This window comes from Tauraco erythrolophus, chromosome 9, assembly GCF_009769465.1.
Source record: "Tauraco erythrolophus isolate bTauEry1 chromosome 9, bTauEry1.pri, whole genome shotgun sequence".
Classification (NCBI taxonomy): Eukaryota; Metazoa; Chordata; class Aves; order Musophagiformes; family Musophagidae; genus Tauraco; species Tauraco erythrolophus.
In genome coordinates, this window is record NC_141473.1 from 26,382,641 (window position 1) to 26,405,678 (window position 23,038).

The window sequence follows — 23,038 nt, forward strand, 5'->3', positions numbered from 1 at the left end:
AGAAGGATCTAGTGCCAACGGGTTAAAAGAATGCCAGTTTCTGCTCTTACAGAATTTCAGACTGATGTAATATCAGACAAATCTAGGCTACGCAATCACAGATCCTTGGCTTGAGTCTTCCCTGACACTGCAAATTGTGTGTTCATTTACTTCTCTTCCAAACGTAATCAAAGGTTTTTACTGAGTCATGTAACTCTCCAAAGTGTAAGATGCGTGTAAATTGGGCTCCTTGTATGGAACAATCTTCTCAAATAGCTAGAATTACATTACTGATTTCGTTCTTTGCAGATCCTTGCATTATGATTATATCACAGAATCTGTGCTGAGACTGACATCTGTCCCAGGTCTACTGTTCTCTCATCTTTTCTCCTTTGTCTGAACTAAGAAATCAATAAGGAATATCTTGTTACCCAGGTCAGTGAGATTCTTGACTAGAAACAATCAAAATACATACAATGAAATGCTTTCTTATATATATATACATATACATACACACACATTCATTTTTCCTGGACAATTCTCCTATGGAACACAAGCTCTTGGTGCAAAAGTCCAGCTTTTAGGAACTATGGAAAAATTTAGATCTTTACCAAATGAAAACTAATTTAATTTTGAGTAGATTTTTTTTACGTAAAATTTTAAAAAAAATTACTTTGTCATATAATTCATATAATTTCCATTTATGCAAAATGTAATTTGTTAACAATTAAAATTTAATTTGAATAGCACTGAAAACGTGCAACCTCACGAAATAGGATATTTTTCTGTGGAAAAGCAGTTCTTAGCATGCAAGAGTTGGTAAAACATATTTTGCTATTTTGTTGCTTGCCCTGACATTGGAAAGCTCATTGGCTTTGTTCAGAACCAAGTAAAAAAAGCAGTATTTCACGTCAAAAACAAGACAAGAGACAAGAATGGCTATGAGTCCAACTCCATTATTAGTGAGAAATATTAGCACATCATCTGAGAATTTGGGATATGTTTCTCATATCTTGTAAAGGACAGTATGTAGTGGAAGCCAGAAAAGTACATTCTGCCCTATTCAGCGGTGCGTATCACTTCTTTTCACCCTTCTGCTGCCTCATCATGTGAATTACATTCATTTTCACACCCTGCAATTCTAAATAAATACTGTATCACTTCTTTGCTGCCAGCCATCTTGTGATTGACTGATCACAGAGAACTTGACAGTCCTTACATGTTTTGATAGAACAGGAATAATTTTAATAGAGATAAAGCATGGAAAAAAAACCCAACACTGGACAAAAGTCTGTTAATGAACTGTTAACGAAACTGTTAATGAAACATGCTATCAGCTTGCAACCATGGATTTTACCTCATGTTACTCATGGAACAGGAATAAGCATCATTTCTACATTAGGCTCACAACTTGTAATTTTTATTCTTTGCTAGAAGAATCTTAGTTTTATTAGCTGATTCAACATTATCAGCAAGGCAAATGTTTATCTTGACTTCTAAGTTGTTGTCTGTATGTCACAACTTCTATTTTTACTATAAGTCCGAGCAATATGTCTCACACAGGTTCATGTAAATACTATAGAAGAGGGGCTAGTTGAAGAATAAACCATCTACACTGCTAGATGGCACACCTGCTAGTCCATTCTGGCAAGAGTTTGCTCAAGAACAGAACCTGCACTTCTTGTTGCCAGTTTTCCTTCACAGCATAGCTATGGCAATGCAAAATCTCTCTCTATAGCATAGTGCCATGTCAGACAAGATGTAACACCACTGAGTTAGAGGGTGAAGATAATAACGTCAGGAACATGGGAATAGAGAAAGCAACATGCTTAGTGCAAGAAAAATCTTTTACGTAAGAACAAACAAAGGAAATTGCACAACAAAGATCAAAGACGCTATAATGATTTTTTGCATTTCCTTTAGCAGTTCTTCACAGTAAATAAGTTCTGCATTCCAATTAAAGTTCAGAAGCAGCTAAAAACTACAGATAATGTCTTTTTTTTTTTTCCCAGAAATCTAAAAAGAGATTCTTCTCTGTTGATGCAGATAAACAGAAGCTATTCAAGCCCTCTTAGACAGTATCTCCTTTCAAAACCTCCCTAAATTAAGACAGCAGCAAGGCAGTACTGATAATTTCCCCACTCCTCCTTTCTGTCATGTACCCCATTTCACTTCCCTCTCCTCCTTGCCTTGTATCTATGACCTCCTTCAGCAAAGATCAGATGACATGAAAATTGGCCTCTGCAGAGGAATCACTATGTCAGAAGGACATCCAGGCTTATAGTCAGTACTTCAAAACATAAGAATCTCAAAGCACTTCTCAGCACAAAATGTAATTTAATATATTGAGAATACAATATTCTCAGTCTCTGGGGGGAAAAAGAACTACAGTCATGTAATAAGTCAGTGGCATGGGTAAGACTGGGATCTTTGCCTTGTGTCATTTTTGTTTCACATTTGCCTAGGTAGAATTTCCTATCAAACTAAAACGTCCACATGAATGTTTAACCAGATGACACTGGCCACATCTTACACAGTAATCAGGCTTTTTCCACTCTTCTTTTTCAGAATAATTGCACTGTGCTAACAAGATATGATCAGTATTAGTGAAGCATACATTTGTGTGAGGTAGCACACAGTATGTTTCCTGAAAAAGTGAATCACAGAATTATAGCATTAAGTAATATGTAAAACATCACAAGGAAAGCTACATCATTGTATTATCAAAAGGCATGCTAACAAAAGCTGGTGAATAGTCTCAAACAGTAAAAGTACACTGAACTTTAACCTATTTTAAAGTATATTATCAATATATTGAAGAACTTACATACTAAAATAAATATATCTATGATTTCTTAAAAAGAAATCAAAACTTTTCCTCATCTGTTCAACTACCTCCTGCCTGTTATAGCCTCAATCAAAGCAATGATAACAGGATGAGTGCTTGTTTTGTGGCACTTCAAGAACCACATATGGAGTTATGTGACAACGATCTCTTTTCATATAGCACATGAAAAAATCATGAGGTTATGTAGACTGGCATATACAAATACCTGGAAAGGTTCTAGGTACTCAGTAGAAAATATGATGATCCAGAAAAAATTGTCTTGCAAGTTGCTTTTGGCTTCCAGGCTGAGGGCTTGACCACACTGCTGCACCCACACTGAACTGGATAAATTCTGAAGATCTTTGATTCTAATTCAATGGACTCGCCTAGCTTAGGTAAGCAGTAGGTTGGTTCCCTCTGGCTGTAGTTCTAGAAGTATGAATCATGTAGTATCTAAATTAGTGCTCACACTATAGCTAATGTAACTACTTACTTAATTAAAGTTTGCATTTATTAAATAAGTTAGGGGTGTCAATAGAATAATCAGATGGTGGAAACCCTGTGCTTGATTTTTTCCTTCTTTCTCCTCTTTTAACACCAAAATTCACCAAAAGCAGTAACACTCCCACACATAATGCAAGCCAAGCACATCTTAACTTGGTTTGGAGGGCTTTTATTCTAGTTTTTTTTATAATAAACTGTATTCCACTTTATATGTTGCTACTATATCGTGGTCTGTTTTATATTTCAATGGGCACCTGCTGTATGTTATGATAACTTCAGATCACATGAAATGTAGAAAGCCTAGGCCAGAGGATGGACTGACTTTTTCTATGAATCTGAAGGAAAATATTCCAAGTCAGTGAACATATTTTTTCCCTGAATTGTAAAAGAAGCCAACCAATAAGGATATCAAATGAAAAAAGATATTATAATACAAGAGTACGAGAAGTATACAGGCTTTATGAATCGACTATTCATTTTAGTTTGGAAGCAATTTGAATAGAACACGAATTACACATCAAAGTATATCTGTGATTAGCATGAGCTGATAGCTTTCTGATGTTATTGGTTCAATATTAATTTGAGACCTTGCCCAATAACATCAACACAAATTAGCTAAGACTCAAAGTGGCAATCAACTTGGGGGACCTATCCTGAAAAGTGGTACTAACAACTTCCCAGCATCAATGAGCTTCTCAATCCTGCAGCTGTTTTTAAAAGCTTCCTCCCAAAGGCACATTTAGAACTGAATTAAATGCAACTTTGACTTAATTAACGTTTTAAATGATAATGAATACAATGTAGATTCATAGAAGGCATTTACATTGTGTTGTAAAACTGATAAAAATTTAATAACTCTTTGTTAATAAGTTATGTCTCTCTAGACCCATAAAGCCTAAGGCAGTTGGTGCTGTAGTCTAGGGTCTAATCCAGGTTCCTAATGCAGGTGGCATAAGGAGGCATGAGACTGACTTGACATTTGACATTTGCTCTAAGCCTGCTCTGGATCAAGCCACTGCTTGTTCATAAATACTTTATTTCATACAGTAAAGGTCAGAATTTGGGCTCAAGGCAGGGCTATGACAGAAATGCTCAAGCTGAAACCAAGCCAGCTCTGGCATCTGTCGCTTGAAATAGCTTGGAAACAGTAGAGAAGGAGACCTAACTGGCTAGCATCTGTCCCACACCAAGGAGGTAACAGGAAGAATCTGCTGCCTGGTGGTAAGAAACTGTCATGGTGAGTTTCATGACAACCAGCCACACTCAGGAACTAAAAATGCAAACATAATTTCCATGTCACCTTGCATAAGACCCTCTGCTAAATTCACTCCACAGGATGCAGACAGCATCTTTTCTAGCTTGTCCACATCAAAACACGCAACCCACTACTCTCTTCCCTGTGACCCTGGTAAGAATCACTACTCAACATAAAGGCCTAAAGGAATTAAATACAGACTTCTTGATCTCTCCCTCCCCCTGCTTCCCAATTCTTCAAAAGATTTGCTGCTAAAATTAGCAGTGCCTCCATCCCATGGTGATGTGAGTTCATCTCCTTGTTACAGACATCACGAATTGGGCAGAGCTCCTTCTCATCAGCCTAGTGTATACGCTGCATCACAAAACTCACCTGAAAAGACATGTGGTCTGTTATTTATATTTTCTGGTCATAAGTAATGAGTCAGATTGCCTCACTTCTACCACTCTACCGTCTGAAAAGGAACAGCTTGATTTGGGAGGGTTGCTTTGGGTTTTTTCTACTTTTGTATTTCGACATCTCAGTATTCATCTGTATGCTTGTATTATGTCCAAAAGAACGTTAAGTAATTTGGCAGCACTCAGGTTCTATTAAAAAATAGAACAAAATAGATTAATTTTTTGAGTGTTAGAGTCAAACTACATACTAGAAGTCACCTACTGTAAAATACCTATTCTTTCATGTTACTTTTTCCCCCTCTCTGTAACTAATGTCGTCTATTCAGTGTTTGAAAAGGAAATACAAAAGTCCCAGTGCATTCATACACATTAAAAAAAATTGACAGAATAGATACCTGGAGTCGCAGGAGGGCATATACCAGCCCATTCTGATCACTAATTCTATCTCTATGTTAGCAATGCAGAAAAACATACACTTGGATCAAGAAGATCACTTGAAGGTCTGCACATCAACAGTGATGGTGAGGCAGACAAATCAAAGGGTTGGTTCAGCGAAACCACTGTTCCAGTAAGCACTTCTTGAATGCTAGTTAAGACTGTGACTGCATATATTGAGTGAATTCATCCTATCTTCTTTAGTGGAAACACCCGCATGCATCTTAGTATGAGAGCTACAAGGAGAAGATGGAAAGAAAGTAGGTAAGGCAGAATTGCAAATATAAACTAAGTTTGAAAGCAGAAGAGTAATTAGGAGGTTTTCATCTCCACAAAGTAGATCTCATGGTGTTTGGCTTCTGATTTGCCAGTACCAGAGGCTATGAGCTGGCTGCAAATATGGCAAATCACTAGCATGTACAAGCATTGACTTCATGTCAGCGGCTACACCATAAGAACCTCTACAGAACAGCACAGGAAACTCCCACATTGGTACTTTTTCAATTGTTCCATTGTCTGGTTTTATATGCCTCAAAACCCCATTTACCAGTTTTGGTAACAGAAGCTTTCTTGACAGTAGTACATTCTGAGAAGGTGTCTAAGGAAGGTAAGTTGGTTTTCTTCATTACCCAGTAGCAACACAGACTACATTAAGATGCGTATGTCTGATTTTTTTTCCAGCTGTATTGAACTTGTGTCTTAACTATCTAAAAGAGTATTTTCTCTGCAAAATTGAACACTAAAATACACACAGGTGTCCATTTTTACATTATTTCCAGTATTTAAAAGAGGACACTTGCAATCTTGTAGAGGTATTTAGAAGAAACCTCATAGCCATTTCAGGGCTCAGGAACTCAACCCTGAATACATGGGAACTGATGTAACTGAAGTAAAAATGTGTCACCCTAAAAGAGAACAATATTTGCAAATAGTTTTACATAAATCAGTATATCACCCACAGTGTTTCACAGGCTTATTATTTAAATTCTCTGTGGCTTTGAATTAACAGGAATTTATCTGGCACTATGTCTCATTCTAATGTCCCATTTTCATTAACTTCATTTAAAAAAAAACAAACAAACAAAAAAAAAAAAACAACAACAGGCTACACAACATAATGCTATATCATTCTCCAGTATACAGAGGTAGGGTCATTCCATAGAAGTGAGCTGTAAAAAACCATAACAATCTGATTATAATCACTTGCTTATGACCTTATGCCACCCCGGAGGGGCAACATCTGTCTGTCTTTTCCAAGCAGATCTGATCACTTATATACTCCTTCAATTTCTTCCTCCTAGAAACATTAAAGGTGTGCTATTGGCTTTTTTGTGCAGGACAAAGATGAGACTGTATGACCACAAAGGGATCAGAGGGTTATATTAAGGAGAAAGGTGCTGTGTAGCATATATAAAAGGAAGAATTTCAGAGCAAATGAGTCTCCATCCCTCCTGTGGCCACAACAGAATTCTCACAACTCAGAAAAGGTATGTAGTGTGAGAGAGCAGTGGTAGCACCCCACCTTTGCCTATTCATATTTATAGCTAGTTTGAGAATCCCAAAGTCTCTAGCTACCACGAGGTGGTATACACATCCTGTAAAAGGGAAACCATTATTGCTAAAGGGTGAAAAGAAAATTCTAGCACTGGAAGTTGTCCTTTGACAGGGCACATATAGGCGCTTCCTATATCTTAGCTCATGCTTATATCAAGTATTTCTCATTGTCTTCCTGTCCTACTTCAGCAGGACTAGAGAAATGGTAGGTTAGTTTCGTTCTGTAGAAAAGCTCTTGCATTCTAGGAGAAATGAAGACCATGCTGTCTTTTCAGCCAGTAATTTAGAAATCCAGGACTTAATAGCCAACTCATTTAGAAAAGCCCAAGCATAGTTATATAATGGACAAGTTTTAGATATACTGACTGATGTGTGTGTGTTATGCATTCTTCTCTCTGGCTAAATCAGTGACATATCATTTTAACTCTCATTATTGAATTTGGTTTTTTAAGTTGTAAAGACATACAGGCAGCATCTACATTGTCCTAAGTAGCACACGTCAGTAACAAAGCTAGAGTTTTCTTTGACCTAACTTGTTAAACCCCATTGCCAGAACATAGCTTCAGCACAGTGTACCAATCTTGGTTCAAACAGCCACCCTTATTCAAGCTACCCAAAATGTTCAGCTAATCTTGCAGAAGTCAATTTAGGTCCTTTGAGAAGGGACTCCAGCAGCTTAACTTGTCGGTTCAGCATAAACCACGTGATGGCACTAGAAGACCAGATGAAATATATAGTTCTAAACTGGCTTGGCCACAGGTAGGTACATGCTTTGGCTACTTTCAAAATTTAAGCTTTCTCCGGCTTGTCTATTATGGCCTTTCTTTCCACATAAGATGGCTAGGAGTTTGGGCTGAACCCGGAATTCAAAATACCGTGATAATCAGTCTTGTCTTTTGTCTCCAGAGATCCCTGGTATTCACTGAAGGCAAAGTCTTCACACAAGCTTCTCAGAACTATCAGAGCATGCCAAAGCATGTTTTATCACAAGCTGAATTAGATATGCCTAAGCCTAGTTTCAAGAATGTCCTTGGAAATTTAGATTCCCATGGCAGTGGGCAACAGCAACAAGTTTAGAAAAGGTTTCCTCTTGGAACATGAACTTTTGAAGTTCTTAAAAAGCACAGCCATACGGTGACACAGAAACACAGAAATTAAACAATTCAGGTTAAGATTCTGTCTGTATCAACCATATGAATGGCACTCCTCAAGACTTGGCACAGACCTAAGTGGAAACATCACACTTATTAGTGACATAATTGCATTGTATAAAACACTCTAGTTTTCCAGTAGCTAAGTGCCTCTCTTCACTCCAATTCACTTGAGTCTCCACTGTAAAAAATGCTTGGACCATTTGACTGCTGTTCATGTAACAATCTACCAAAAGCAGCTAACCTGAAAAAATGGAGACACAAAAAAAAATCTAAAATTCTATTTCCTTATGTTTAGAAAGATAATATCAATTTTTTTTCCAGACAACTGCCTATAAAAACAAAAGCTATTTAATGTAATTATATTTAATCAAAACATGATTTTCTTTTGCTGGAAGTCCAGGCAACAAAATAATAACAGAGAAATCCATTCACAGTGGAAAATGCACTGCAAGTGTTACTTTCTCTACATATTATACAATAAGTACACTAAATTCTGTGTACATCATTGAATACATAAATCTATATCTTCTACAAAAAGCTACTCATTGTTTCAAGAAGTTTCATACAATGGTATGTGGTTTATTTACCTTAGAAAAAAAGCCTGCTTTTATACTCAAAGGTGAGGGAAACAAAAAAAAAAAAAGGAAAGAAAGAAAGAAAAAAATGCATTAAGCAATTGTAGAAGCCAACCAACCCAACTGGGGCACCACGACCAAAGCAAGCCCTGTAATAGTATAATGACCTTTAATGAGTGTCTGGGAAACAATACAGTCCTAGCATAAAAGACAAAGGGCAAAACCCATCATGGCTCCACTGACACTAATTCAAAATGATTTTCAGAACAACTAAAGAATGTAAGAGAGGTAATCTGATCCACCAATCTGACCTCACTTTGATTCTGGGGCCCTGCTGCTGCCATTTCTAATTGTCAAACACTCTACATTTCACATCTGCTCATATTTAATGAAAGCTGACTCTCACCACCATTCTTCGAGTTAACTAGCTCTGTCAAGATGGGCATCATTCGACCCCTGTGCACTGCAAAGAAAACACACTGATTTCTATTGAAGCCTGCCAGTGAAACGTTGCATGTGTACATATATATATTTTAATGGAAAAGAAAGGCTTATGCCACTTTGCAAAGAGTGTGAATTGGTATTGATTTTTGTACTTATTATTAACAGTCAAAGGTGACTAGTCTCACAAGGGGAAGAGTGAAATCTCTTTTGATTTGATGGAGTGATGAAGGGGGAAAAGGCCCTTGAAAGATAGGATGCTAAAAAACCTCAGAGCTGTCAATACCACTTATCCTTCAAATACAAGACAGATCTAAAGTGTTTCCCAAAAGCATTGTTTTTTTGGTGGAAATAATACCATCATTGTGGAGGTTTTGGCTCAGCAGACAACTCAATCAAAAATGTTTACTTTATCTGCCTCTGTACAGTCTTAAGTGAACTTGAAGCTATGGTAAACCTACAAATTATGGTTTTTCTTCCCTGCCAAACAGTGCTAATGGCAGAAATTTTACCTATTGTAGGGACATATTCATTTAGGCTAGTCTGGTTGCTGTTACACCAGTGCTGGGACCCAACGACATACTCTCTGCACTAGTCTGTACCAGGCACTGTGTTACTGAGGCTGTTAGGCTGTGTAAGTAACACTGCCTGCAGTAATTCTCAATCCAGGAAGGTTTCTTGTTCACTTTTCTTAGAAAATCTGCTTTGCTATGTTTTACTCTGATAAAGGTCTCTCTAAAGGATAAAAAACTCCTGTAACTTAGAATAGGAATTAAAAATGGGAACCATCTCCCCTGAGGTGATGCATGAAATTGCAACCAAGTAGATAAAAAGGACATTCAGAATGCTTATACACTATACAGAGAGATTATTTCTGTTAAAATCTCTAAAAAATCTTATTAGAATCAGTTTAATTGACAAAAATCTTCAGAGAAAAAATGCTAATGAAATTGTAGTATTGTTATATGCTCCACATTTGTGTCTGGAAGAATAGTTCAAATGTCAAAATAGTTAAAGGAAAGGTATTCACCACTTGGACTATATACTGCATATACCTGTGGTATGAAAAAGCAACCAAATGCATATCTACTACATTATACTCTTAGTAGTGGAAGGCATTTATATCCTTGATGACTTACAATGTAAAGCGGACATGCTTCCTGATCAAAACTCCTAATACTCCTTATAGTATGTATCTGAATAATTTTATAGTTTTTATTTGCCATTTGGGTAGGGAAAGGAAAATAGTTCCTGTCTTAAGACTAGTTTTGCCTGTTATGAATGTCTAAAGAGATATGAAAAAAAATTACCATTTTATTTAAGAAACTTCCTCAATTTTTAACATCACACTGATTAAAGCAAGCTTGGAATCTTTACTCTTTGCCCAAAGAATTAATGGCTACACAGAATTGTTCTAAGTTCTCTGTCTTCTCCCACTCAACTCTAATCTTTCAAAAAACAGCTTTAGGAGCATATTCCAGAATGGTTCTGTCCTATGGGACAGATTCTACAGTTAATTTCCAAAAGCTTGCATCCGGAAGTTTGCATCAAGCTAGCCCTTCTAAAAGGCACTACAAAAAGTACAACCATTTTTACTATGATTTTTGCAGTTTCAGCAATTAGATGGAAGGTCCTACCTTTTTGAGAATGAAGAGTTACAAACAAAATTAAAGATAATGGTAGCAGTATAGAATAGAATTCCAGCTACTCGGTTCAGCTACTAAGTTGTATCCTGTATATTTATTCACTGCCTATTGAAAGATGCTCTAGTACCAGCATATTAAAGCTGTCCACTTAGCACTAGTCATAGATTTAAACACAGGCTTATTGCTCCACTGAAGCACTTATTGCTTAATTAATGACTGGTTATATTGTATGAATTAAATAAAAAAGATGTCACCAAACTGCACTACTAAGGTCCTGCATGCTATTGCACGAGCATGCTTCATAAAGAGCACATAAAGCAAAATAACAAAATACATTTTTCATATTAAAAATAAATTGAAACAGAAATATAAATACAGAGCTGTATTAAATTTGGGTTGATTTTTTTGAAAAGCATCAGCCCAGTAAAACTCACAGAACTACAATGTACGACACAAGACGGGGATGATACCACAGACACCACAGACATGGAAACAGCATGTGTTGGCGTTAAAACTTACAGGCACGTAAACTGGTGGAGCAATCATTAACAGAGACAGAAGAAAGTGGGAAGGCTCTCTCAAGGGTGTCCATGTACTATGTACACTGCCTGACATGCAAGAGCAGTCACGCTCAGAGCGTCCGCAATCAAACAACATGCCAGTTTCATTCTCTTGTAGATGGACATCTTGGCTATAACCATGTGTTGGATGGGAGGAGAGGAAGAGCAGCAGGTTAATGGCAAGGTTATATATAACAAGGCAGCTGGAGGTAATTTAAGGGATTTAATACAGGCCTTAGTTTATGTTAACAGTCTTGACCCAGGGGAAAAAAATGCAATAAGATTATTGATAACACTTTGGCTGTACATTAAAGTAGGGCAAAAGATAAATTGCTTTTTATTTCTGTTCAGTCTTATAGGGTGACCGCAGACATGGGGAAGAATCACTGTTTACAGTCAAGTGTAAGAACAGTAAAAGCAAAGAATCCTAAGAATATATTTTTCCCATGGCACAATTAATACTGCTGGGCTAAAACGAAATATCTAAGTTGTTATCCTTTAGATATTTTTGGCCTATCCTGCTTCCTGTAAAAATCGAAGACATATATCTATATATATGTATGTATACACACACAAAACCACACATACACGTATATTCTTACATACACACACACGTATACATTATACAAATACATATATACATATATAAATATACTTAACATATGCTAATCATTTCTCTGTATTAAACTGTGCCAGGGAACTCCTTATTGCAACAAATTACACATTACTAAAGAGTTACAAGATGTTAATAAAATTTTCTGAAAAATTTACTTCGTTTACATTGTATCTTCAGGAATTCAAATTAACTCTTGACAATACCAAAATTTGCCCATATAAAAGACACAACTAATAATGATAAATATGCTGACATTAAAATCAGTTCACAAATAAGGCATCACCAAAAGCACACAGAGCCTTGGTCCTTTGAAACATGCTGAACCAATCATTGGCACGTTTTCTGCTCTAGATTCAAAGGCAGATCAAGAACCAAATAACTGATTGTAGAATTAGAGGCTAATTCCAAAAGGAGGTGCCAGATTAGAACAGAATGTTTATATCCTTCAGTCATCCAAATGTCTTTGTTATATATTTCTAGAAAACTACAGCATCTGATTTTACAAATGCATGTGTAATTACTATCGTGCAATTTAGTATGTTACCTGAATCGCAGGATATGTTTAAGTCTGAAGCAATGCAAAGGCCACTTAGATTGTTTCACATGTTGCACTGAACCAACACTTTTGGTAATGGTTTAGATTGAACTGACTCAATTATACTAAAAACAAACAGAACACTGACAGGCAAAAACAAAACCTTGAAAGCAAATGCAGAAAAAAGGTAATGTTTCTCTGGCCTGTACCTTCAGTTTAGGATGTCTTTTTTGCCTTATGGTGATGACATTAAATTTAAAATAATTCTTTTTTTTTCTTTTTTTTCTTTTTTTTCCCAGTTTTTTAATGCCACAGTCACCAGGGAAGAGGGATTGAAATCGCTCAAATGGGTCAAGTCCTGTTCTAAGGCCTTGATGACTTGCCATACAGTATACTTGTCAAGCAAGGGTAACATGATTGTGGAAAACAGGCATTGAGGGAGATGAATGAGTGATCTCTTCAGCAGCGACTCCATTCCTCTAAACTTTGCTCACATGACTAATGCCATGTTCTTTTAGCATCCTAGTAGAGTTATCTTACAGCTGTTCAGAAAGTCATCATGCAGCATCAGGCTTGTTCATTGCACGGTACATCATTCCTCAGAGCTTGGCTTTTAGTAAGAAGTTACCACTGCAGCTTTTGATGCACACACATTCAAACTACACAGAAAATTCAAAACAGCGTTTGTTTTCCCATGGTTTCCCTCTGTCTAACTCTTCCCAACACATTCTTTAAAATTGAAAAGTTGGGCAGAAAAAGAGAAGTGAAATATGTTACCAAAAATGTGGAAGTCTTTCCATTGTGCCTAGTTTATTATTTTCACTTCAAGGAAATGAAAGAAAAATAAGGGGCATTTGTGAGACACACTAACAGTAGGTGAGGTAAAAGGCAGGCCCATTTTGTTTTAATTATAGCTGTTTTGAAGGACTTTTTCTAATCAAATGCTGTAGCAAAACACATCGCTCAGAAATTCTCAACTGCTATGTCATTGGTTAGTAACAGTCCCTGGTTTTCATTTACTTGTAGCCATATCTTGTCAACAGTCAATAATAAGATAGGACACATTTATGGAAATTAAAAGAAATCATCCTTAAGGGCAAAGAGGTTTGGGAAGGAAAACTTTTTGTACCATTTTCATTAGACTTAAACCAATGAAGTGGGAAATTTAAGCCCTTCTGTTCAATAGAGGAAGGACTCCACGGCGCTTCTCAAAAGCAATACCCTTTCAGGGACTGTTTTTAACTACTATTATCAATGTTCTGGAGATCATGCATCATTTTAATATTTCACATCATTAACATGCAGGAAACAGGCTTGGACTGAAATACAATTAGCAGAAAGGACTTGCTATAAGGGTTTCAACCAGTATATAAGCAACTGCATATCAGAGCAATACATTTCAAAAATAAAACATGCTTGTTACTCTCATTCCTTTGTATACAGTCATTGTTACATTCATACCAAATACAATAATTATTTTCTTTTCAATAAAACAAAATATGGATTATTAGTAGAGAGATGGCCAGTGACAAGATCAAGACAAGACAGAAATGATTTTAAATGGTTCAGCCACACACATACCATTTCCTATAAAACTTCCATAAACATTAACAAAAAATGGGAATCATCAGAGAGACAGGGGACCTTAAGAACAGCCTCTGGGTGGGTGTTAAATTCATTTGACACCTTTGGCACCTGCATAAGAATCAACTCATTTCTATTAATAGAAATGTTATGGATGTTGAATAGAAACTGTTATTTGCAAGTAGTGAAAATTTAAGTTGGGATATAAAGGAAATTACTTCCCTATTTTCAATTGAATAATAAATAGACAAAAAGGAAGAACAGATCCTTCTACTTAGTATGATGACAATCCCACAGTATTTTTAAAAATGAATTAGCAAAAATATCAGGGACATGGAAATCAGACTACTTAAATAATTTACTGCAAAACAAGGCATATGTGAACTAGTCATTTTCTGATTTACTAAGAGAAAAGGAAAGCAAAATTTCTGTCAATTATTTATAAAGTAAATAAATACTTTCAAAAACTTTTTTTGTTGCAATTTTTCTCAAAAGGCAATAGCTTTCTATTGCGATAAGGAAGGAATGTGCCTTAGATGTCTAAGCTTCTAGCAGTACCTTGCTTTTTTATCTCAAAACCCAAAAAGTCCCGTTAAAACTTCTAGATTGTCTGGATCTGAGATGTTACTTAGAGTTCACAAACAGTAATGGGAAATATCTCAGCTGCAAAAATAAGCAAAGGAAACTGCAGATTATTCTCTATCTAAGATGTCAAGGAACAGCTCCTTTTTTTTTTTTTTAAGCAAGTAGAACAAAGTATCCCTTCATCTTTGCAGATTTTTTTTTATTTTCTATATTTTTTTAAAACCATACAGTCTACCGAGTCCTCGTGTTCCACCCATGACTACAAGCAGTTTTCCTTGTGACTGCCACTGTAACAAAAAGTGGTCTACGAGGACATCTAGTGGGTCTCTATGAGATAACGCTGGTTAAGATGAACTGGAGGTTTCTTGACCGGCAAATGGTAAAAAAGGTCTCACTACACTTAAGAATTGAAATGCATACGGTGTCATTTCAATTCATCAAGTTCTCATGATCCACACTATGAGTAAATAACGGCAAGCATTAAAGGACGACCGGGTTGATTTGATCGTCATTTAGCAATGCTGGTTATAGCATCATGAGACTGAAATATTGAAAGGACTTCCTCCAGCACAATTTCAGTTTCCTGAAAAATACAGCAGTATATCTTAAACTGTTTGTTTATTTCTCTTAACACAACAGGCAAAGCTATCTCTTCATTATTTAATTTTACAGAACAACTTCAAGACCATCAAGTCAGCTTGTCTCTATCTTGCAATTTTTGCAATCAAAGGGAATTGGTTAGTTGTTCACTACAATTCATATGGTGCTGTTCTTTGTCAAAACTGTAGAAACAGCAGGTGACCTGAGTGGACATTTTTGTCCTATTTTAGTAGCTACAAGAATAACTCACAGGTTCTGAAATAATGGCACATTTATAGACCAATTCATTTTAATTTTCAAATCTGATTAGGACCTTTCCTTCATTACCTTAAGAAGACTCTCAGCCAGTGTACTCTCAAAGCTAACTGAATTTCTGAATGCACTGAAGCTACTGGGGAAATGGAAAAAAAAAAAAAAAACAAGTCGAAAAACATGACTCTTCTTTTTTAATACTCTCTTAGCATGAATGAGCTCTTTTATTTGTTTATTTATTACTATTGAAACAAATTTCTCTGGTCCAGAAAGACCTCAACATATAAACATATTTTAATTAAATACATTGCTTCAGATTTTTCCTCAAAGTCAATAGGATTCATCATTTTATCCATAGAAATTAGTTTCTTTCTGGTTATTATTGATTCTATCATGCTGACCTGTTTCACAATCTGCTTTTCTGTATGCCCCATCTTTCTGCTCTGTCATTCTATTGGCTGAAAATAGATCTTTGGAGAAATTTCTGATCTCTATTTGAATGCTTTCTACCACAACAGGATCTCAATCCCTTAATGTAGCTTGCAGGCATCACAATGAGATAAATAGTAGAAAATCATAATCATAATGAAGGCCATCACAATTCCAAATGGCTAGCACTTTATCATGCAATCCAGGAGCGCCAACTCTTCCTTGATTCTTTGCAAGATGCTATGGTGTGTACAACCAAGAGGGGAAAAAATATCTCAGTCCTGATTAACACCTGAAGTGTTAACACACAATAAATTTAAAGTATCTGGTGAAATGTTGAAAACTTTCATAGCCTCACTTATTTAGAATAGCTGCAGTTCTATGTTATGATTAGATGCCTCAATCTGGTACAGTAATGCCTCATTGCAGCTATGAAATATTTGATCCCTCTTGCTGTTCGAGAGAACAAGCCAATGTAATCCCAACTCTGCTTTATAACCAGTACATTTCTTTGCAATGCTTGCATTTCCAAGCAGCATATTCTTCTATGTCCCAAATACTGTGTTTACTTAAACTATCATGACGTACACACTAAGAGTGGCTGTCAAGAGCCTTCATAGATTTTGTACACTTCAAAGTAGTATGACTTTGATTGAAATGAAGTGGTCTATAAAGTTCATATTCGATATATAATAATAATAATATAAAATTTCTCAGCTTAGGTCCTGAAAAGTCAGTGTACCTCCTACTCATGTAATTTATTTCAAAACAAGCAAGCTGGGGAAATAATCACTGTAGCTTGTTTCCTGTTGAAGATATCTGTAGGTTTTTACATTGTTAGCCACATATTTAATTCATTGTCTGGCTTTCCCCCCATCTCCTTTTTTCTTTTTTTTGGCTGATGGGAAAAAAAGAGTTAGATAAGGACAGTAAAAGACTGCTGTGTTGCTCTTTGTGTCAGCTACGAAATGGAAAATACAAAGTACAAAGAAATTGAGCATGCGTCTGACAATGAATTGCACTTAACCAGGCAACAGTGCTATAGTGGTAATTACCCCAGCCTAACAATGTCCCTAAAAATTCATGAGATATCTCTGGAATCACTTGAAGGAATACTATTGCCAAGATCTCATTTTCAAATAGGAATAAAAGATAAGGTGTGGAAAAAAAAGGGGCAAAAAATGTAGGAGAGGGAAAAACTGCGGTATTTTCTTCAACGTCACCCTAATCTCCATGGGTGTAAACGATGAGAAACTTGTGGGTATGACGTCACTGCTACATGCAACATAAATAAGAAAAGAACCAAATACTGAACAAAAATACTCTCTGCTAGAGAAAGACAGGTTGGACGCACTCTGGGCTACAGGGAACCCATTTTTACTCACAATAGATCACTATCAGTGTGCAGTTAAAATATAGTAGGGGCCGTGTTCCAAGGCAGCAAGAGGAAAATAATCAAAAGTTTGTCAATTGTCATAGAGTACAAGAAATTCCTTCAAACACATCAACGTACACATGATATGTCCCCTCTGGGGTTCAACCCCCACCGTTCACAGCAGGCACTGTCACTGGAAAAAATATATAGAGAATTAGACCATAGCTGTTGCACAAAATGAAAGAAACAGGAGGAGTAGGTCATCCAGTTTAGAGATTTCATTCCAACGTGGCTGCATTTATATAATATACACATGTATTTGGCCTCTTGCTGAAAAAACTACATTTAAATGGAATAGGAAAGAGATTGAAAACATTTAAAAAATATAAACAATCTGTGAATAAAATTTCCACACAAGCATTTCTCTGGACAATGTGACATCAGCATTCATATGTATTCAGGGAGTGGGATGGGTAAGGAGAAAGGGATGGCAAGAAACTGCGAAAGGAAGCGAGGTACTTTAATTATCCCTGATCTTGTGGAAAGTACTGATCTGCCCTGAATTATTAATATTAGGCCTAACAAGTTTGGACAATGGCTATGTAGGTCAGACTCACGTTTAGACCCCAACAATACCACAAGCTAATGTTCAGACCGTATCCAAATTGATGTGCAACCCTAGATGCATTATTAAAGAATGGGTTTCCAGTGTCACAGGAAGCTGCATTAATTAATGCCACCATAATTAAGTTTCCATGTAAAGATATTTTCACATTTACTTCACCTGAATAAGTCAAACATTTTACATTCAGCCTTCATTTCATCTTACAACACTTTTCCACATTCAGTTGCTCTAATCGCTATATTACTCACTAATTAAAATATATATTTAAATATAGGACTACTATACGCATGTGTGACTATTTGCAGTGTCTTTGAAAACCAAATTGACATATTAGCTGTTGACAGATCAGTTGACAGTTTCCTAATTCAACAGGGAGTTTCTTAATTTACGCTTTGTTTTGGTTAGACCGCATTTTTAAGACCAATGCTTTGTGTAGTTTACAGATGGATAACACAGTTAAGATTTTTCAAAGTGATTAGTGATTTGAAAGCTAAAGATAAGACATTTTATGTGAATAATAGACTGTGCAAAAGACTTACCTTTAAAAAAAAAAAAAAACAATCAGGTCCCAATAAAGGGATCTCAAGATTGTCATCAAAATTTGAGAGACCAAAAAATCACTAATTACTGTTGAAATTTTTCTTCTTTTTTTTCTGATTGACAGAACTTTTAAAAGCAAAGCAATTGTATTATTCCTAATAGTTGTGAGCATGCTTCTAAGTGGAAGCTGTTCTTAGGTGTACTGAGATCTGCCAGCTATCATGGTATCTGTAACCATATGTGGGTATGCAGGAAAGGAGCAGGGAGAGGGAGAGGGGAGACAATGACAGGGAAATTGAAAGATTTACTCTTACTGACGACTTTTTTTTTTTTTTACTTGACTCAGAGGATTCCCTCATTGTTCAGTGCTCCACTGCAGCAGCTTGCTAGTCACCTCCTCCTTCTGCCTCACTAACTCCATCGTTTTGTTTCTTGATCTGTCCAACATCCTTTTATTTACCAGACTGATATGTGGACCATGCCATTTCCAACATTTCTAGTACTACACACAGAAGTTGTCACTCTGACCTCTCCATGGCCCTACTGCTGCTAATACATTCATTGGGTTGGCTGGGTCACAGGATACTCTGTTTTCTCCCTAGTTTCCTAGAACTTAGGAACCTGCTATGTTGATTTTCATTAAGGTACACTAAAGGGCTCTTGCCCTTTATGCTGTGATTTCCCAATTCTATCTTCTAGCAGATTTCAATGAAAAGCGTAGATCTTACATTAAAATGACAGATCTTTGGGAACTATTTTTTTTCATCAGCACATGTGTAAAAAAGCATACACTACGTGGAAGAGGAGTAGAGAAGAAAACACAAATAAAAAGGTCTTTTTTGACAGAATCAGATAAAATTAAACAGGTAACATATTTCTCTTTTACTGTTGGGTAATTTGGAAAAAGATTGGGTTCCAGAGTTACAGGCACCTCGAGGCATCTGTAACTGGCTTTACCAGAACTTACTCAGCAGCCTCATTGGCTTTGGCAGCAGTTCAAAGGTCACATTCTCACATGGATAAACTGTTCTTGAACAATTTTTTTCCAATATGTTAGGCAATGCTAACATTCCTTCCACATCAGACACGCATTCCATGTGCTTTGCCCTCCTTGTGGCTACTGGGAGGGTAAATACCATCTTCTGTCAGTGTTTCATCTGCTTTCTCTCAATTCTACTACTTTGTGCCACACTCCTGTTTTCTGAGGGAGAGGAGTTTCTTCAAAAACTCCAGTGATTTTTTTTTTTTTTCCTTTTTAAAATCTTCTTCAAGAACTCATAAATTCAGGCACCCCTTAAAGGCAGAGAATGTCCAGTTTAGGCTTTCTTCCATCCTCTAAGACAGTGCAGTGGTAACACTATGACTGGACCTACAAGTTTTTTTCCCTTTTAAAAGTAATGGTGAAATAGACATGATCAACTCATCTGAGATCTTTCAGTTTACCTAATCAGTACTTTTGCACTGAATGGTCTTTTTCATGGCAGAATACCATGGAATCCACATAAATATATTCAGATATCATTGAGGAATGGATCCCCAAATCCTTTTGATATCAGTATTACAAATATGCATGGACCAAACACATCTTTGGCCAAACGTGGTTGTCATAGTTCCTGCAAAAAGTCCTTTCAAAGTATATATAGACAAATGCTAATTTCTCTATGTTTATAAAATACAAGTGCAAAGTCTGATCTCAATTCCAAAACTCAATCATTTCTTCATGCAAAATTTTCCAAACAATTTAAAGATCAGGACCTAAGAACCTAAACTAACCAAATATCAGCATTACAGCTATGGAATCTTCTAAAAGGATATGTGTAAGAGGCACCAATATTTAATGTATTCCAGACACAGTAAAACTCATTGTTTATTTCCATAACAATTTACTTCAATAATTATATGATGGATATTATTCCCTAGTTTCTTCTTTACAGAGTCATGCTCGGCAAGATAGACGAAAGTTCTTTACTTAACAGAAAACTATTGAAATTACTGGATTTCTGCATGGTATGAATGAGAGCAGAATTTCACTGTTAGTTTCACATCTTAACTCAGAGACTTCCACAATTGGATCTAGCTTGATTTAATTCTTCAGGTTTTGTTAATTTTGGACCCTAATGAACTTTTTAATGAAGAACAGGTGTGAGTGGTGCAAAATGTAATAAAATAAACGGACTTCAGAAATGCAAATGACACTTACTATGTTGCTGGGCGTTTATTTCTTAGCTTTTCAGTACTACTGTGTAACATTTAAACGCATGTACAAGGCTGAACAGTTCATGAAAAGGAGAGGAAGGGAATGATAGAATATTACTTACGCCGTTTGCAGCCACATTTTTTATCCTTTGGGATCTGTGATGTCATCATGACAGGCCTTGCAGTAAAAAAATGCCCTAGAGAGACAGAATGGAAAAACTGACACATTCTTAAGCTATATAAATGAAATTAATCCTACATTTCCTCTCGTTGCAGTGTCAAATTAATGAAACATGCCAGCACTATTTCCTTTAATCTTTGAACAGGTTGGACACTTAAAGTAGGAATATTTGCTGCAAGACCATTAATGTCAAACATAAGTTTTGAACATTCCAAATTAGTGTTTCTTTTAATATACTTTTATTTCAAAAGTAATTGGGGGAAAGGATGATAATTATGACAGGTATATCAGTTCACTTATTTTTTATCTTAGAAAAAAGAGCATCTAATGAATTTGTCATTAAACATATCTATAACGAATCTCTGTTCTTATATATATATTGTTTTAAAGACCGTCTAGCACTCTGGGCCAATCTTTCAGCCTAGTCACAAGTAGGACATCATTTTGGATATAATGAGAGACTGCACTGAGATCAATGCGACAGTAACATCAGATACGCCATTTACAAAAAAAAACCCAACAAAACCAGAAAGGGAAAATCCACATCAAAATAATCCTAAAGGAACATATAAGTGAAAGAACTGAAATAATCTTGATTCGAACTCTTTTTTTTGGTCCTCCATATCTGAATAAAGCAGGAACCATTTTGTTTTTGAACAGACAAAAGCCAAAATTTCAAACAAAAATACGCAATTAACAAGGTGAACCATCTAGGGTTCATTTAATATTTTTACTTATAAACTCTATTCCTGCATCAAATGGCTCACCACTAGGTGAAGCAGGAGAACTAAAGAATTGAGAAAGGGTAAACATTTAACTTTATATAAGATTGAAAAAAAATCAGTTTAATAATATGCATCAGACTGCCACAGGAGAGTTTAATCATGCGTGTCAAGTCAGCATGTCAGTAAGGCTGCTGTGACACATTTCATGAGGATCATGCAGTTGGCCTCTCACTGGACAGTTACAGTTACCAGGATTTTTTGCTGGTATCACAATTAAACACACTTTTAACCTGCTGAATTTCCCTGTACTTATCCATATTCAGGATATTCAGCTCCATGCCTATCTTCCCAAACCCTTCTCATTTCATACTCCTCAATACAAATTGGCAGAAAGAACCAAAGCTGCTGTTTTTGCAACCCACACCCATGGATTTTGTCGACAGTACTGTTCATAGATTTAGGATGGTGGATTGCTACAACAGTAGGGAGGTCACTGGAACAGAACAATCTACAGTCCAAATATAAAAGAAAAATAAACAATATTAATACACAGCCTCTGAATAAGCATAGCCTTGGCAGTTCAGCTAGGATGATCACAATCAATTCTTTTCAGCTTAATTAGACAGTTTCCACCACAGGTGGAACCTATATTAAAGGAATTGTTCAGAAATATGAACTAGATACTCAATTCAAATAGTTATGCATCTGTCTAAGTTTATTTTACACCTCTGAATAATGGCGCTGGTAGTTCAGTGGCCCATCAGAAGAAAGTTAGCAGGTCTAGAATATGAGATATGGACTAGAGAATACAAATTTAAATTTGTAGTAATTAAATGTTATTAAATTTCTAAGATCAAGATAGCATGCAAGCTACTGATGGAAGATGTAAGTCCTAAATGTAGCAGATTTAATATCTTTAAGAAACTTCCAGGATGTTTACTCTTTCAGACTGTGAAATTGTCTTACTATTTCCAAGAAGCAAAATGTAAACTGAAAAAGCCTTCTTTGAGCATTTGTATACTTTGCTGCAGAAAGCTTCTGGTCTTTCAAAATATTCACCTTCCGCCAAAAAGAAACAAACTGCCTCCAAGGAGATGAGAATAAAGTATTTTCAATCCTTGAGTCAAGACATAAGCAAGGAGAAAACTGCCTCCAATTTTTACAATTTCTCCCCCAATCCAGCCATAAGCCCCTGTATTTAAATAGAAGCCACTATCACAACATTCCTCACAAAACTTCATGACATGAATTGGACATAGGTCATTTCTACAGATCATGTTTCTAAAGCCCACTGCAGGACAGCCCATCCTATAGAGTACCTTCCATCCTATATGCAAAGTCAAGAGCAACACCTGAAGTGTTCCTGTAATAAACTACTATTCTTCCATATAATTGGGTTGAATTAAGTGGATTTGAAGCATTGATTTCTGATGTTAACATGTAAATGAAAAGAATAATAAAGATGCA

The 23,038-nt window shown here is 36.1% G+C and overlaps 1 protein-coding gene across 1 annotated transcript in view; it reads right to left on the reverse strand.

Annotated features, from left to right (window-relative positions):
- KCNMA1 (potassium calcium-activated channel subfamily M alpha 1) overlaps nt 1-23,038 on the reverse strand; it is a 518,368-nt gene that overhangs the window by 84,479 nt on the left and 410,851 nt on the right. The window contains 3 exon segments of the mRNA XM_086616846.1: nt 17,315-17,323; nt 20,788-20,810; nt 20,812-20,862. Of these exon segments, the coding sequence (XP_086472972.1) occupies nt 17,315-17,323; nt 20,788-20,810; nt 20,812-20,862 (83 nt within the window).